We start from the raw sequence: 18,627 nt of genomic DNA on the forward strand, positions 1-18,627 counted from the left end.
GTTCTATCTCTTTTTTTTAAGATTGTTCCTCACATGCACTATATTTATAGCAGGGGTTTACAACAGCAAGCAGTGTCTTCAGGTCTTTTAATCATATCAGCCAAATTTGGGCCTCGGTTGACTGGACATTTTGCTCAAGTATCCTGACTTACACAAATCCAAACCTTTTAATTTGTTTGTTGATCACTAAAAGTACGTCCTTTAACCTTCCAGTTTAAGTAACACAGTTTATTATGAATACAGCATTTTTTTTAAAAGTCTTCAGGATACAGATACAACATTTAACAGTTTTCTTTAGCACATGTTAAATTTGGATAGCCATTTTAAAGGTCTATATTCAAAGGAGTCAGCAGTTTAGACTTACTTTTGACAAGACCCAGTAATTTTCATTTCTTGGTTAAAAAAATATATCCTGACATTACATATGATAATGTTAATGAACAGGATTTGTGTCTTACATTCATTCTTGAAAATTTTCACTTGACAACACAAACATGAAGGTGCTTGATGTCAGCACAGTTCCCGCCTAACTACATTTTGTTCAAGTTGTTTACAGTGAAGAGCAAGTAAGATGAAGTGTTTCAATAGTCGCTTCAGGCTGATCTAGTTGGCATTCACAAGGTGAAGCAAGCTATGTATTGCTTTACTTTTTGCTCCCTGGCTCTTTAAGCAGACAGAAATGATCTGATTTCATTCATAATTGGAAACTGCCATGGTACTTCCCCTCAAAATATTAAAACATAGAAATTTAAAACTAAAAGAGGTATATGACGTATGTGATATTTGAAGGCTTATCAATAGCTGGGATAAAGAATTCCCTAGGCTGCTGTCAATCTGTGTTTCAACTTGGTTGGCTAAATGATAAATCACTTCATGTAAAATCTATTATTAAACTAATCGTCAAACTACAATATAAAAAGTGGGAGCTTAAAAAAAGAAAAGGAGAGCGCTGACATCAGAGCAGAATCGGCAGGATTAGATCCTGCATGATTTCAAGTACAAATAGATCCCTCTGGGACTTTGGGGATTAATATTTTTTCTCCTCAGCCACCGTGAAGAATTAATGAGGGTACCTGCAACAATGCTTGCAAGCTGCTGAGTTCTGGTGATGGGGTATATGCTGCGTGCCTGAACGATGGCTGAAGCGATTTTCTTGGCGTGCCTCTCCTCCCCGTATGTTCTCAGGATGGACGCAAGCGCCTGTTGATCTAAAGCATTCACAACATCAGCAGCAGTGGGCATGTCAGGGTACCTACGCACAAGAAGAGCCAATTAGTTCACTGACGTCAGTTTTCATTGACAAGAGGTGAAGCTTCATAGCATTGAGACATAAAGTCAAACACACACACTGCATACAAGTGCCTTTGAGGTTTTCAAATAAGACAGCAACTCTATGAAAACAGATATAGCTTGCACCTTTTAAATCCTTTTTCTTGCCACTTTAAGTGGCATTTGTTCCTTAACATCAGTTAGAACAGCTGAAACTTTCAAGTATTATCATAAACTATTCTTACTGAGTTGACAAGAATAAATACATTTCAGTATCACGTTAAAATGGAAACGCTGTGTGACTTTTTATTCAGTCAGCTTTAGAATATAAACTTGCCCCTTATGCCTTCATTTTAGTCACCTTCCATTATATATTGTTTTCGAGTCAGAACTGATTTCAAGGATCTTTTCTTTCACATCTCCTGCTATGAAAACAATTGTTCATTAAAATAACTTTACTTTTCACTAAAAGGCATGAGAATTTACATCCAAATACTGCTTTGAGAGAATAGAAATGACCTAGTATTACAAATAATAGGAATTTTTATGATATAAACAGTATAAGCCATACATTAATTTTTTTTAAATCTCTGTCACTTTGCTATTGAAATAGTTCAAGGTATTTTATGAACATCATATACGGTTTTACTAATTGGAGAAAACATACAACCTATTTAATAAATTCTCTTCTACAAAGACAGGAATGTGCAGAATATTTTTTGGGCATTTATTACTCTCCTGCAGTATCTTACAAAAGATAACAAAACTTAGAAATCAGAGGCGAGTAGTATCATAGCAACAACTGTAGTGTAAGGCTTTTGTTATGCCACAGGTATCCTTTGTTCTTATGCTCCTATTCCATGTATGCATTCTCATGATGCAAATACAAGCCTGGAGTTCACATTCTTGAAATCTGAGGGCTGAATCCCAGGAGGATCACATGAGATTTTTTACACAAAACTGGAAAAAGCAAGTATCATGAAATTTGCTGTGTTAAAGCTTAACATTTATGTGTTAAGATAATTCCTTAGAAACTGAGGCTTCCTATCGGCTCTATGTGAGCAACGAAGGATCAAATGACATTTCTTAAGACTACAGGTTCATCGAAACAAAGCAAAAAATTTCATTCTCCCAGTAATGCATTATGCAATTACTGTCATCATCTATGCAACAGAGATCTTTGGTTGTTCATGTAAAAAGCACAATGCTACAGAAATGTATTAGGCTGTTTGAAGACGAAAACTGCTATATAAGTAGAAATTATCATTCCACCATTCATTTTCACGCTCTTGAATGTATTAAACACCAATTCTAATAATTTGTATAGAGGTGATTTATTTAGTAATTGTTAATTTGACAATTAGGTAAGCCTGATGTGCCTCCTACACAATATGAAAGGAAGCTTATAATATTGCTAAGGAAAGCTTACAATAAATCCACGGGCATGGAAGACAACTTTATACTAGTGTGTTAAAAGCAATGTTGCTATCTGATTTCAATTGGTATCATGGATGGGATTTTATTTATTTATTTTATAGTACATTCCTTTTAGAGAGAAGTAACTGGGTCAGATGGCCATTGCAGAAAAGAGGGAGGTTGCTCCCTTCCTGAGGGAGCAACTGAACGGGCTCAAGTGAGGGTTCCACAAATAGCAAGTGTGGCAGAAAAGGAAAGGGATCGCAGTAAGTGGTTGTGAACGTGCAGATCAAGTACAGTCTGAGAAACCGCGGAAATAACAGGGAGAAGACAGGCCTCTCAAAGTGAGATAGACCTGTAACTGTATACCATGTGCTCCAGAAGTGTGCCATTTTAAAGGCATAGTCATCAAAAAAGTTACTGGTTTAATTACTCATTACTGGAACTTTCCTGTTATTTCAAAGAAGGAAAAGATGATAACCAGGTTTTTCTAAGTATTAAGATCGAAAAAAGGTTTGTGGCAAAAGAAAGGCAGTATACTCGTGCAAAATTAAAAGTTGTTTGATGATGAGAATTTTTCAGTTTAAGGGGAAATGAAACGCACGCGAGTGGCTGAGCAGTCAGGTTTTTGGGTTTCAAGGAGAAATATTTTATTGATAGGTACCTGTCACTATCCATCCTCATGTCCAACGGTCCATCCTTCTGCAGGGAAAAACCTCTTTCAGGTGTATCAAATTGCATAGAAGAACAGCCAGCATCCAGGACAACTCCGTCGAGAGTCCCTGGCTCAACTCCAGAGGAGATTAACAAAGCCTCTGACTGGCTAAACTGTCCTAGAAGAGCTCGAATCTGTTTCCTGTAAGAAAATCACAAATAAGTAGCCTCAATTTTAGTTAAAATAGCACAGTGTCTTCCCCTTGTATAGCAGGAATTAGATAGTAGTGCTCACTTGTTTCAGAAGTACTCGGGCTATTCCCAAATTAATAGTTTAAGTACTTTTCATATGTCAACATTGAAAACTGGTCCAACCCACCCATCAGCAGCTACTTAAGCTTCTTTAACTTTTTTCTCCCTTCCTGATTGATCTCAAAGAAATGGAAGCCTGTACAAATTTCATTTTTTCAATACACAAGAACTCAAAGAGACACCTTTCACATTCAGTAGGAATGCCCTGACCACCAAGGTACCCGCTGTGCTGAGCAGAGCCCTTAGTCGTGTGGGGCCAAAGTGCAGGAAAGAAAGTTCTTGGACCTAGAGGAGAAGCAAACAAGATGGAACATGACTGCACAGCCTCCAGGCTAAACGCTTACCTGCCAAGAAAAAAAATCCTGGGTTCCTGCCATGGGACAAACACCTTTCTTGTTAGTGGTATTTGTTGCTTCAAAAATAATTGGGCAAAATTAGGCGCATTAGATAAGTAGGTAAAACACTTCTGTGTAGTTTTGATCCAGGCACCTAATCACTGGGAACAGCAGAGTTTTACATGTATTTTTGTGCTTAGCATTCTTCTTTCTTAAATTTAAGGTGGTTCTTGCTTAATATGCCCATACTGGGAAAGGAAAGCAGCACGGCAAAGGAGAAGATGATACATCTCTGAGGGACCAAATGCTTTCTTGGCTGTCTAAACCGGGACTTTTGATTTTTGTTTATATATAAGGTTACCTCCAATTAAATGATTTATTTTATTTATCTCAAAGTCTCAATGAATTTCACAGATTTAGAAAGATTAACCAATGTGTTGCTACAGTTTTAAGCAGTACCTGCAAAACACAATCTATTTCTGCCTCTAACAAGAAGCCACTGCCTCCACGTCTGAGTTTTGATTACAGTTTGGATAACTGCTCTTCAGCCCCATCGATTAGCATTCAAATTATTACAAGGTCCACTAGGTTAACCCATATAATTCTGTCTCAGTTACATGGGCAGCAGTAAATGGATGCTGTTTCAGCTACAAAAGGACAGCTGCCCATATATCTGTTGACACTTCAGCTTTATAGTAATTTTGAAAAGAAAACTTTTGCAAAATATAAGTTTAAGTCAAATCCTTCTTTCAGGTCACTTTAACATCAGGACAACTGGCACTTTGGCATAATTTAGTCAACTTCAGTGGCTATAGTTTTTAAATAGTGTACAAACAGGGAATCAGAACCTTTTTTGCACCCATCTAATTGGAGTGAGAAAATGCTACTAAGATTAACAAAAAGCAAACAAAAAAAGAAGAGAAAAAGCTCCATTAAAAGGAAGACATCATGAACACAACCATATGGAAGAACATTTAACTACACAATGGTATCCTCATTAGAGCAGAATGAATCAACCTATTTAACATAGCACAAAACCTGGGAAATACCTTGAACGAACAGATTTCACGAGGGATATCATGCTCACACATACGCATTCCTGAACTGATTACTGTCCAGCGCATTATTAAATACAACTATTCAGCTTAATAAGAACTGACAGTTCCTGAAAAGCACAACGATCCACTTAACGTATTTAAACCAATTTAAGCTATAGAGTTATAGCCTCAAGATTGTATTTCCTCTCAATATAATGAGAGGACTTTTCTGGAAAATCTGTACCACTTTGTCCAACTGGGCAGTGTTTCTAACTTTACAACCTGTGCAAACAAATGAACTTTAAATTCAGTATGTGGGAGATGAAAATAAATGAGATCTGGAAAAAATTATAAATTGCCACTGTCTAGTTCCCCCAGTGGGCAGTAATCCATGCTATGAACTAGTGCAGTACTGTGCTAACGACCAATCTGAAAAATTATTCTGACCTATATTTATAACTTGCTAGGAAGTTGATTACGTTTCTTTAAATAAGTCATAAGTATGCAGATGGCAACGATGTTTGGGACAGTGGCCTTTGATTTGTGGTCTGCCAACAACTTTAGGAAAAGGTAATTAAAAAAGAAGTATATTTGAAGTAAGTTGAAATTTACTCTTTGGTAGAGAGATGCTTCAGCTGGAAAATGTTTTGGAGTTTGCAAATAAAAAAAGATTGAAAAAGAATTAGATTGACATTTTGATGTCAGCCTTTCAGCTGTGTGAATTTATAGCTTCTGCACATAACCTGTTTGTTTTACACTGCCTTTTGCGTATCAATAGTGGATATAGGTGGCTTGGTGAATATAAATCTTTACTAAAACCAGATGCTTTTCATGAGATTATAATGACTATATTAAAGTGTTCAGGCTAGTTCTCTGAATTCCTGTTTCTTTGTGGTAGAAGAAACAATTTTAAGCATCTTGGGTATCTCATACATTTCAATTAATCAAACCAAGTACACAGCTATGAAAGATTTATTACCTCATGAAAGGAAATACAAATATAAACTCTTTTTTTGATAGGATAGTAACAATGATGATAGCGATGACAAGGACTAATCGATTAGATTATGAGCATGACACATTTATTTAAAGAAAAATATTTTACCGAGCATTCAGAAGCATTTATCAGAACATAATAAAACTCTTCCCTTATCTACTATTCTTTACGTGTATGTTCAAATAATAACTGCCTGTTACACACACGATTTTCTCTAAAAATGCTTAATTTAGCCTCAGTTCCCTCTGCCTTCAGATTTTTGTTTACATCATCTGTAAATCCTGTTTCCAGAATAACCTCAAATAAATAATAATAAATAAATATGCTGAAAATGTTTATTTCCTACAGTCACATGCCTTCTGCTCTCCCCAGGCATGTAGAAAGTCTTTTGCCTTTCTTTTTCAGTGTTCCACTGTTTTCTTTGGGCATTAGAGGATTTATATTCCATGACCACACTTACCTAGTGTGAAAATCTGTCTATTACCCTTTCTGTCTTAATATATTGCAAAAACAGTGCTTAGTGAAAAAAACAGGAAAGGTAAAGCAGGGGACATCCCTAAATACCGAATAAAACAGCCAAGCCTACAGTTCAAAAAAGCCTGAGAAGCGAGAACATATCAAAACAATACAGAGCAAGATTAAATGGGGGTCTTAAGCAGGTCTTGGGGATACCAGCAAAAGCTGTTAAGACTGCAAAGGGTCACACTGAGAGCATTTTAATCATTTTAGATCAGACTTTCAAAGATCACCTAACTAAATCCAATGGACTTGCTTAAGAGAAAATATTTCAATTTAATACTTGAACAGCACTTTACATATTCAGAATATTTTAGAAACATAAATCAAATGGGAAGAGCTTTTAGCCCCTCTCATAAATGGGGAAGTAAGATTTGCGGGGTTTAATACTGAATGACTTGAAGATACCTATGTAGAAAGTTAAGACAATTTTTCAGAGATTATGGTCTGAGGATGTGAAAAACCAGACAATACCTGTCATATGTTTAGCTCTCATTTGGCATGTGTGTGTTTGCACGGTAATAGCACAGTAATTTTTAATAAATTCCCAACTGCCACAGTCAAGCAACCTCTAACTTCTCAAAATATTCAACACGCTTACTCCCTCTCCATTCATTTTGACATTTACCAAGGAAAAAAATTAGTCAAAATTTTAAAAGAACACTGGGAACAGGGACAATCTAGCCAAGTTATTTCAGCTGCTACATATGTTGTTGGGGCCTTAATAAATTTTATTGCGCAACAACCTCAAGAGCTAGCAGAATTCTCGTACTGTTTGCTATGGTTAGAAAATAACACAGACCCTTGAGTTCAGGACCCTTTGTTCAGGTCATAACACAGTATTTTATTATAGTATACTATGACACATAGCATAGTAATTCTGACAGACAACGCTGGATCCACACTTCTCAATTATATGGAAGAGCAGAATGAGAAAGAGTTCAAAGTCTCCTAACGTATTTCAGGCTCTTCTGCTTTCAGCTAACCTCTGGTATTCTACAGTGCTTTGTAAAAATATTTCTTTATTTTACTCAGCTGAGAGGGATGAGCACAGGAAAAAAGTAAAGCATAAATATAGCTTCTACAAAACAAACCGAGAAAATCTTTTAGCTAGTTTCTCTCCATTGTCACAGAGGTTGCTGTGACATCATTCAAGTAATTTCACAGAAAAGTACGATTACGCTTTCATGGTGCTCCAGCATTTTTTATGTGTATATAACAATACTTGCTCTTGATCTTTCACCATTGCTCCCCTTACAAATTCTATGTATGAGTACATAGAAAGTTAGGAAGTGACGATCCCTTGTCAACAGTGAAAACTACCTTCTACTCAACCAGAATAAATGGTTTCTTTGAGAGAACTGGGAAAAAAAAAAGTTTTTCAGCTAACTCTTGCCAATGCACATCAAACGAGGAGACCAATTGGAGCTTTGTGTTTGATTCAGTAACTCCAGTGAGACTGCCAACAGGGGTGCCATTTAGCACCAGCTCTAATGAGATTATTGGAATAGACCTAGTTTGATGTCACTGACTCACTTCCCCTAGGTCACTCAGCAGCTTTCAGAGAGCTGTGACTTTCACTCACGGCTGTGCTGGGCCAGGCACACCTAGAAGCAAACCACAAAGCACTCCAGTCATAAATTCCTGGCACTTTCAGCATCCTATCTATGAGCGTTACTCTGCCTCAGTGCAACATCCCTCTCAAAAAATGGTACCTGAATATTCTGTGAAGAATTGTAAATGACCTGTGACAAATGGGAAATTGGCATGGTTTTCATGTTTGCAAAGAAAAAAATAATTATAGTATATATCGACTTATAAATGAACCTTGTCATTACATTCCTAGCTTTATAAAAAATTACTTATAACTTTGGAAGAGGCCCATATATCTATTTGAGAACTGACAGTTCAGTCTAGGCTGGGTTTTGTGCTACAAAATTACAAAACCAAATCTCGGCCACTGGTTAACAAATATCTGAAGACAGGAAGAAGTGTATGTGAAAAGCAATTTCCATAGAACCAAGTAAGTTCATGTTTTCAAATTTGAGGGCTATAATAATAGTTTTATTCTGTGTGGTATGATCACAGAAATGTCATTTTAAGTATTTATGAATTGGTAAATATTTACATACCACATACTCCCACTTAAGAGTAGGGAACATTCAAAAGGTACGTATACGTTCTAAAGGTTAAATACCTCTTTCCATATAACCTGAAGACATCGTACCAAGAAAACACCCTAACAAAAACCCCTTTTGTGTTAACCTCCAGAACACTGAACATCTTACACTGTCAGAAGTACTATCCCAAAGGTGAAAATGCTTGCCTTTGTCTCCTCTTGCCAACTGCCCATCTTCTGTTATACAAACCCTTACGAAACCAGTTTGTTCCTGCTTTAATTGTTCTCCTGCAGCTTCCAGCAAAGCTTCCCCTCCTCCTTACTCCACTACAGATTCCGTAAAACGATGATGTCCTTTGCTCCTCATGTCTTACTGACACCAAAACCTGTTTCTAACAACCTCTCAAGCATACCTATGAGAAATTTCCAGATGCCTCAAAACAGATTGCTCATTATTTTAATGTTTATTTTTACCTTTATATAAAGTATACATTCCACTCTTCTATTCACTGAAACAAATGCAATTTCAGTAAAAACTACTGTTCTAAATTGAAGGAACTATTAACACCGCTTCAATTAAAAGAAAAGATATAACTATATAACCAATCCCACAAATATCAAAGATCATTTCCACAGAATACATCAGAAATCTTACCATATTAGACATCTTTCATGACAGGTACGTTCAATCCCGTCAAAAACAAAAATGAAAAATTAAGTTCCTAATGAACAATGCTCTTCTCTGGCTAAATTACAGATTAAGGAGGTAATTTCTTTCTGGGAAGATGGAAGACTAAGAGAATAAGACTAGCGATTATTGAGGAAAATTTCAAAATTACATGCCTCACCAAAATTTGAGAAAATTTATTTTTAAGTTTCCTAAGTAACACAAAGTTTGGCTGAGCAATAAGAGCAAATTATATTATTTTATACAATTTACTGCTAGCCAGAGTTAAAACCTTTGTCATAAAATACGTAACATCACCACCTTTATTACATATATAAAATATGTAATATGCTGTCATAATTCAGATGTGTCAAGAAAACCACACCATTAGAATGATTTGCTTTTCATTCATGAGACGTGACAGCTCAAAGGATAAGACACCACTCATCAGAAGAATCATAAACATTTCTCTGACTTCATACTGCCCCATCTGGGGATTTCAGTTTGAGGTATACTTTAGTTTAACCTTCATGGCAATCGGACAGTCTAGCTTTACAAGGTCCAGCGGACATAATGCAAGAACAGTTAAATACCTGTATCATCATCATCTCAGGTCTACCAAATAGTCATTGTGACCCTCAGCTTTATTAACACTGATTTTAACTTTAAAGCTGACCAGTTTTCTTTACAGTTCTGGCTCTTTTTGTACTGGTTTTGTACAGAGAACACAGTGGAGCGCAAATAAAGATGACAGAGCAGAGAACAGTTTGCCAGGTAAACCGGCAAATCAGGTAGCAAAAGCACCAGAAGCACTTTCAAAAATGCTTATTTTCCATGTTAATGGAAATCAGAGTTGAGAGGAATAAATGAAAAAAAAAAAAAAGGAGGTGAATCACAGAAGGATTTATGGTCTCTACCTATGCAAGCATGCCTCACTACAGCATTTCAGGATGGTTTTAGTTTTACAAGCGCAGCCATTATTTCCACAGCCAAAGAAACCACACTGCCCCATCAGATCCCGTACGCATATATTACATACATCAATGAATCTGCCCGTTATTTCAGATCTCCTAATAACTACTATTTACTACTTTAACAATTACAGCAAGATGTTTTGATGGTGTTGTAGCATTTCTGCTGAGAGTTTGCATGATCACTTTTGTGTTGGTTTTGCGTGGCAAGGTTTTGGTAGTGGGGGGGCTACAGGGGTGGCTTCTGTGAGAAGCTGCTAGAAGCTTCCCCTGTGTCTGATAGAGCCAATGCCAGCCGGCTCCAAGACGGACCCAACGCTGGCCAAGGCCAAGCCAATCAGCGCCTCTGTGATAACATATTTAAGAAAGAGAAAAACAGCTAGAGAGCGCTTTTGCAGCCAGAGAGAGGAGTGAGAAGATGTAAGAACATCTGCAGACACCAAGGTCAGTGAAGAAGGAGGGGCAGGAGGTGCTCCAGGCGCCAGAGCAAGATTCCCCTGCAGCCCGTGGTGAAGACCATGGTGAAGCAGGCTGTCCCCCTGCAGCCCATGGAGGGAGGATGAGGGGGTGTAGCGATTCCACCTGCAGCCTGTGGAGGACCCCATGCTGGAGCAGGTGGAGACACCTGAAGGAGGCTGTGGCCCCGTGGGAAGCCCGCGCTGGAGCAAGCTCCTGGCAGGACCTGTGGACCCGTGGAGAGAGGAGCCCACGCCAGAGCAGGTTTGCTGACAGGACTTGTGACCCCGTGGGGGACCCGTGCTGGAGCAGTTTGCTCCTGAAGGTCTGCACCCCGTGGAGGAGACTCACGTTGGAGAAGGCCGTGAAGGACTGTCTCCCGTGAGAGGGACCCCACGCTGGAGCGGGGGAACAATGAGTCCTCTCCCTGAGGATGAAGAAGTGGCAGAAACACCGCGTGATGAACTGACCGTAACCCCCACTCCCCGTCCCCCTGTGCCGCTGGGGGAGGCGGAGGTTGAAGCTGGGAGTGAAGTTGAGCCCGGGAAGATAGGAGGGGTGGGGGGAGGTGTTTTTTTAAGATTTGGTTTTATTTCTCATTCCTCTACTCTGTTTTGCTTAGTAATAAATAAGATGAATTCCCTCTCTAAGTTCGGTCTGTTTTGCTCGTGATGATAATTAGAGAATGATCTCTCCCTGTCCTTATCTCGACCCGTAAGTTTTTTTTTTCATTGTACCTTTTCTCCCCTGTCTAATGAAAGAGGGGAGTGATAGAGCGGCGCTGGTGGGCACCTGGCCCTCAGCCAGGGTCAACCCACCACAACTTTTTAAGGGCGAATGTTCATGTCATTATTCAAGTTCTATTTCTAAGATTATTTTTCACCGTAAGAAAAGGTAGTAAACCAACTTTCCTTAGAGTTGATAAATCTTACACATTATTTCCTTATTCTTTCTATACTAGCATCTTAAAAGACATCTTTATACAAATCTCGCTATTTCCCAACAACCCACATATAAATTCATACATCCATTAAAGACACAAAGGTGCTTCATTGAACTCAAAAGAAAGGTTGCTACTGGCTTTAGAAGGAAGAAAAGTTCTGTTTAATTCAGTTGCCAAAACCCTGTAGAATACAGAAAGAAATTCTGGATATACATCAAACTGAAAAACACAAATTGACATCAGAAACGTAACAACTGCGTACAAACACCTTTCATAAATATAAGAATATTAAAATCTGCAGATAATTTTTTTCAACATGCACGGAATGAGCAGATCACATCATCTTTTTCCCAGCATTAACGCCCAGTCTCAGAGGAATCTGAAATTATATTAAGGATTTCAGACTAGGGACAAGGCACATAAACAGATTTATCATTCAATCAGATCTTCTGATCAATTACTGATCAGTTGTGATCAGCTATGTATAATGACCAAAATACCATGTATGAAACATTATGGTTTCAAAAGACAAGAACTTGCCTCTCCGGTATGTTAAATGAACAAAAAAAGTGTACTTTGTCTGCTAACTGCTTTCCCTCCCTGCAACATTTTTGTTTGTGCTGTCTAAATATGTTTCTACCTTACCTAAATCAGTAATTAACTATTGTCTGCATAATATGGATGTTAATGACAGAATTTTTACACGTAACAATCTCAGACCAAGTAAATTATTTTTCAAGGAAAGAAAGTTAAATCATTACAGTTAGCAGTGCTTTCTCCTCTAAACTCATAATTTCAGAAATACATACTAATCTGTTCATAAACAAAGGATTATGAAGAAAGTGCAAAACAATCTTGTAGTCACTTTGCAAGATTAGAATATAGCTATCCAATTTCCAAGGGTATTCATTCATTAGCTGAATAAAAGGTTTATTGACATATTTATCTGCATATAAAACATGAAGTTAACAGAACGTACGTTGATGATTTAAAAAGCAACATGCAATGAACTGTCAAAAGGCTACTCCCACCTACACCCACACGTTCAATTGTTTCACAATGACTCCTATTACAATTTGATTTACATTTTCTAAGACTGTTATAAAAACACAGACATAGAGCACGTAAAAAGCATCTTTTTCCTCCCTGCAGAACCAAATAATAAATGTATCTATTGTTAAACTTTCTTTAGCTAACAAAGCAAATTTACACAATACTTTTCCACATCATAAATTCTGGCACTCTGAAGTGCTCTATTCATGGAGAAAGCTTGCTCAAGATTGTGCATAATTGTTGCTTTGACAGACCTGCTGCTACTGATACTTGGAATATATTTGCATAGCCTTTGCCTTGTTAGAAAAATATGAGTCTAGGCCTTGAGACTCAGTGGCAATGCTATGATATAATAAATGGAAAAACAATCTGAGCCACAGAGGCTTTTTTCCCGTTTTGTAATTATTCAGCAGCTGACAGTATTGGAGTGGCCTGATAAAACCCTACAGGACTTTTATTTCCTTTGACAAACTATTTCTTTGTTTGACACAGTAGTTAAACCTTAGAAGACTAAGGATGAATACACCTGGCATCAAGAATTTACTACAAATGAAACAAGTAACTTTTTCTTCCCTCCTGCCATTCTTATCTAAGCTAAGCTATCTCATATAAAAGCATGTCTACATTCCTAATTGATTCCCACCGTAAGCATTAAACGGTCTGCCCATCACTTGGACAGTGTCACATCTCCCAGCTATATGCTCCTAATTGTGGGAAGGAGAAATATGAGAAGTAGAACACAAGAGGAAAGTAAATAAGGGCAGAAGTGAAGTAGGGGCATCACTCAGCTGGAAATTACAGAAGCCACAAAGCTTTGCTCTTCCTTGTCTTCGCTTGTACCAGGTCTTAATCCTTTTTTGAGACACGGCAACCAGAACTGTGCATAAAATTAAAAATCCAATCATATCATATGGATTTAAACAACAGGTTAATGTTCACTTTTCTATTCTTTATTCCCTTCCTAACAGTTTTTAGCATGCTCTTCTAACCACCACTGAACACCGAGCATTAAGATTCCATAGAACTATGGATTATAAGCCCAGTATTTCATTACTGACTGGTCGGCTCATAGCCCATCACTACGTAAGTAAACCTAACATGTTTTTTGCCACACATTGTTTTATAATTGACTATAAGTCTTTGCACCTCCCTGCCTTGTAAGGTTTTGCAGTTCTTCAGAACAAGCCTTCATTTTTGCCGTATTAGGTAACTTAGTATAACCAACAATCATCAGTGATTATGCCACTAATTTACTGTCTTATTTAGATCATTTATGAATAAATAGATTGTGCACCCTACCCACATATCCTTGTGGTGCTTTACTGGTGAGCTCATTGCTTCAAAACGAGATGAGCGTGACCCTTACAGCTAAGCAGAAAACCTATACCAGAAGGCTTCTCTGCTTCTACTACCCATTCTTTACACTAAACGATTACCTTGTTGAATCGCACTTGTTACTTCTGAATTTACAAACTTTCTGGAAATATAAACTCTTCTGTTCCAAATTACAAAGCACTTAAAATCAAAATTAAATCTATATTTACTTCTCTTACCACTGCAATCCAATCCTGGAAAGAAAATAATGTACTTAATTCTAGTGAAGATAAGGTTTATATGCATATTTAAAAGGGAGTCTTTTACTAGTTTGTCAAATCAAAACCTTAATAAAGTTAGGATTTTCAAATACTGTATCTGAAAAGTTAGGTACGCCCCCTAACATAACAAACTTTTAGTTACACTGATAAGCATTAAATACTGAAAAACTACTGAAGTTACACAAAACAATGGAATATTAACAGCTGTAAGAATGCGTCTGATTTAAAACGCAGTCTTAAAATACAGTTTGGCAGCAATTTCCTTTCCCAGTAACCTTAATCTTTTTTATAATTTAAAATTTTCAATTTCAGAACACAATCATAAAAATAAAACTAGTTTGTTTAGGAACCACTAACATCTTGCTCTGCAGACACCACCTGGTTAGCATCCATGTAGAGTCTTACAGGCAATTCTATATTAAATTTTAATTCTGTTATCTCATTTATGAAATATCTTGTAATAAAATCTGGCAAACTTAGCCACATTCCACCAGTGATGATTTTTTTCTGACAATCAGTGTTTCATGTATTGACATTTTTACTTCACACAAGTCATGAGATGCTGTATTCAAATGGACTTCCCTCCTACACAATGAATATCCAGCAAATGTGCAAATTATCTTTTAACTAAATATAGGAAATAAGAATAATTAATGGTTTTGGTGAAGTACCCCAATTGCAACCACCTATGATTTTTTATGTAGAGAGACTACATGCACAGTCTAGTTATTCACCAGTGCAGAAGACAACATAAAGTCTGAAGTTCTAAGTATTCAGAGAAATCGGAGAATATTTGATTGAATAATGTTTGGTCCTGAAAGTACACATGCAATTTTAAATTACTGCTCTGTTTCTCTCTACTTGGAAAATATATCCAATTGAGATTCATTAAAAAAAATAAAATGCCCCTCTTGTGAAACATCCAGAGGTAAAACAAAACAGTGAGTCACCTCCAGCGACAGTAAAAGGTAACTACGCAGTTACATAATCAACACAATCTGATTTTTTTCAAGCAGCCAAAATGAACAGCTTAAGTGACAAAGATATCCTATAGAAGAAATAATATGGAAGAATACAAAGGGGACTGTCAGGCTATCAGAATGGAAGCCGTCGTAAAGTCCATTTCAACTATCACGAAACACGATCCTTAAACACCCATAAGCAAAAAATATCTGTAAGTCAAGTTTCTGTTAACGTAGAAGAGGTAATGTCAATCTAGTTAGATTCGTTGCAAGTACCCCAGTAAAGGATGACAAAGTTCATAAAGAAACCACCAAAGAGAAATGTGATGAGTTGTACAGCATCACATGTGAAATCAGGTACTGAAATGCCAGAAAAAAACCTTGCACGAACTGGAAGCTCATCATCATCTGGGTGTAACCGTGAGGAAAAGGAACGTGAAGTTTTATTTGACCGTAAAATGAACAGTAAACAGTAGTGCAAAGACAGCCACAAAAAGGGAAACAAAATCCTAGTCAGAAGTCTTTTCATTGGGAATAGAAAAGTATTAATGGTAAGACTTCACCCACAGTATTGTAGGCCATTGCGGGAGCCTTACCTAAAAGCAACCCAAAGTGGACCTGGCACAGAGAAGCTTTAATAGGATGACTAGAAGAAATGAGAGCTATTATTACGAGATGAAAGTATAAAAAAAACCCAGACTTGTTTTGCATACAAAAAAAGGAGGCCAAGAATAGATGTTAATATTCTCCACAGAGTATTTTAAATGCCAGGGAGAGAAAAGAACTAACAGATATTAATCAACTATTAGTTAATTTTATTCAACTAAAATTAAATTAGGTAACTACTTTAACCGGAAATTTAAAGAAAGTTTCATATAATGAAAAATTAGACTCTGGAATAGTTGGAGCACTGCATATAGAACTCCTAATTACTTTTAAGATAGAGCATAGTGAAGGAGATTGAATTATTTAGTGGCTTGTAATACCAGGCAACTGGATTCAATGACCTAAGAGTATCCTACAGCATGTTTACATTTGAACAGCTGTTGTAATTCTCCATTGTGAAGTTCACCCCAAAAAGTGTTTATTTAAACTTATGAAGACATACACACATTACACATTTTGCATGTTTATAAACATACTCCAACCCAAGAATAACATACCCCTTTTAGGTATAAACAATTAATTTTATTTTTAGAAAAAAACTAAACTGAATGCATAAGTACAACATTGGCTCTGAAAAAAGGCTTCTTTCCCTTAATTTTTCCCAAAGAGATTACCAGGGATTTTTGAACCAACTATAACACCAGTATTGACTGGAAACTGCTATTTTCTGATAGCAAACTCAAAAGACACTTCTCTCAGATAAAATGATTTTTAGCTTTTTTTAAATTCAGAAGAAGAGAAAGCAACTCCCAAACCCTTTTGCTGCTACAAAAGAATGATTAGGATCCCAAGGTCAGCAACTTTTGATCATTAGTGAAAGAAAAGTTCAGTATCTATTTTCCTAGAGAGTGATAAAATAGTCTAAAGGCATTAACTTAAGATAATATAAAAGGAGAGTTCGGGAATACTCTAAAAAAAAAAAAAAGAGCCAAAAACCAAAACCAACTTACTCCAGTGGTATTTTAACTATATTTATTTCCCACCAGAATAAACGAGAACTGGCTTATCTGAAAAGAACATTTTAGCGTTATGCTCCATGGCTTAGTACTTTGTAGGCTGTATTTCTCTATGTTTATGAGCAGTTTTCCATCTGTTTCACATAGTAGCTGATTCCCCAATTAGACTAGTACTTTCTTTTGTATTACTAGTTTTAGTAGAACCTAAGATCTTGGAAGTAAAATAATTATGGGTAATTTCCACGTGAAGCTGAATGCCCTTTGAGATGCTAGAAAATACACAGTAACATGATCTTGACAGGCTTCAGAAGACAGGTACAGTCTACTTAAGCATGTCTTTAAACTGAAGTTTTCCAAAACTGGAATTATGCAAGAATCCAATTGACCCACAAACATCCAGATTGTTAAGGAGAACTTTTTTCCGGGGTGTCATCTTTTTACCTGAGAATCACAAGATCAGAGAATAATTTGTCAAAAGAGACCTCTGGAGGTCTTCTAGTCCAACCCATGCTCAATGGAGGTCTAATTAGACAGAGTTGCTCAAGGCCAGGTCCAGTCAAGCCTTGAATACCTCCAAAGACAGAGATTCCATAAGATCTTCAGGCAACCTCTTCCAGTACTACCACCCTTATGGCAATTTTTTCCCCCTAATATCTAATTGGAACCGCCTGCCTTTTAACTCATATCCCAGAAACTCCAAAGGACCCCAGCTATATGGCAGCCCTTCAGGCAGGTGAAAAGCTTCAGTGCAAATTGTTCATAAAACTGGCAACAAGTTTTAAATTATTTAAGCCTTCAAGAACTACAAATCACTGATGCTGTTTTTATTTTTTTTCTAGAATTATAAACTTGAAATTAAGACAAAGCAACTGTGTATTTAGTCCAATTATAAAAAAAGTGTAGTTTGACACACCTCTGGAACATTAATCCTTAGCTTTCTATGTGACAAAACAGAACCAAACAATTAGTCCTGAATCATGAACCTGCTTGAAGTAAGCATGTAAATTTTCCATATCAGGATACTAATATAAGGCTCAATTTTTGATGGTAGATTCTTGGCAGGATATGAAATAATCTCTCATCATTACATTTTTCACGTCATCAGGTAAGAGTCAAATTGTAAATACAAGCCAGTTTACAGCTCAGTATTTTTGCACGTTCTCAAAATAATTGATTTTTCAGTTATGATATAGTTTCTCTTTGGAAGTGTCAGTAAATGGAGTTTCATTGCTCTCCATTTGCTATAAGTCTCTTTTAGCAGAAACAATTCATTAGTGAGTAGAATAATCCTCACTGGAAGGAAGTTTCATTTTTGTTACTATACAAATACATTTGTGTTCCTATTCACAAGCTGGACTACTGACATCAATATAAATACAAATACTACACTTCAAGTGAAAAAAACACCCTTTTATTTTGAAAAAAAATTATCTTTGTCATGGCAAAACCATGGCAAATCCATTAAATTCTTCAAAAGACACTAGATGGCTCCACTGGTTTTCCTACAATGTGCTCTGGTAATGTTTTAAATCTCCCATGGGAAATGCTAAAGGAATACATACTATTTCATTTCAGCAGTATAACGTATTACCTATACTATACTCTTCCCTAAGGTGGTATATCATAACACAAAGTATAACTCCATTTGAAAAACTTCTACAAAAGAAACTTAAAAGACACAGTATTTCCAATAACAAAATATC

The 18,627-nt window shown here is 36.7% G+C and overlaps 1 protein-coding gene and 1 long non-coding RNA gene across 11 annotated transcripts in view; one reads left to right on the forward strand and one right to left on the reverse strand.

The window, feature by feature from the left end:
* The window catches only part of METTL15 (methyltransferase 15, mitochondrial 12S rRNA N4-cytidine), a 101,711-nt gene that overhangs the window by 7,158 nt on the left and 75,926 nt on the right, over positions 1 to 18,627 (reverse strand). For 8 of the 10 annotated variants that reach the window (XM_075755307.1, XM_075755306.1, XM_075755310.1 and 5 more), the window contains 2 exons: positions 3,346 to 3,541; positions 1,074 to 1,248 (listed from right to left, as the gene is read on the reverse strand). In XM_075755307.1, coding sequence (XP_075611422.1) covers positions 1,074 to 1,248; positions 3,346 to 3,541 — 371 coding nt within the window. Of the gene's footprint in view, positions 1 to 1,073; positions 1,253 to 3,345; positions 3,542 to 18,627 lie in introns of all 10 variants that reach the window. The other 2 variants (XM_075755311.1, XM_075755305.1) reach the window with 1 other exon arrangement.
* LOC142602118 (uncharacterized) lies at positions 1,113 to 18,041 on the forward strand. Its single transcript, XR_012835826.1, has 3 exons — positions 1,113 to 1,248; positions 3,346 to 3,543; positions 17,918 to 18,041. It is a non-coding gene; the product is annotated as an uncharacterized LOC142602118 (long non-coding RNA).

This window comes from Balearica regulorum, chromosome 5 (genome assembly GCF_011004875.1).
Source record: "Balearica regulorum gibbericeps isolate bBalReg1 chromosome 5, bBalReg1.pri, whole genome shotgun sequence".
Classification (NCBI taxonomy): domain Eukaryota; kingdom Metazoa; phylum Chordata; class Aves; order Gruiformes; family Gruidae; genus Balearica; species Balearica regulorum.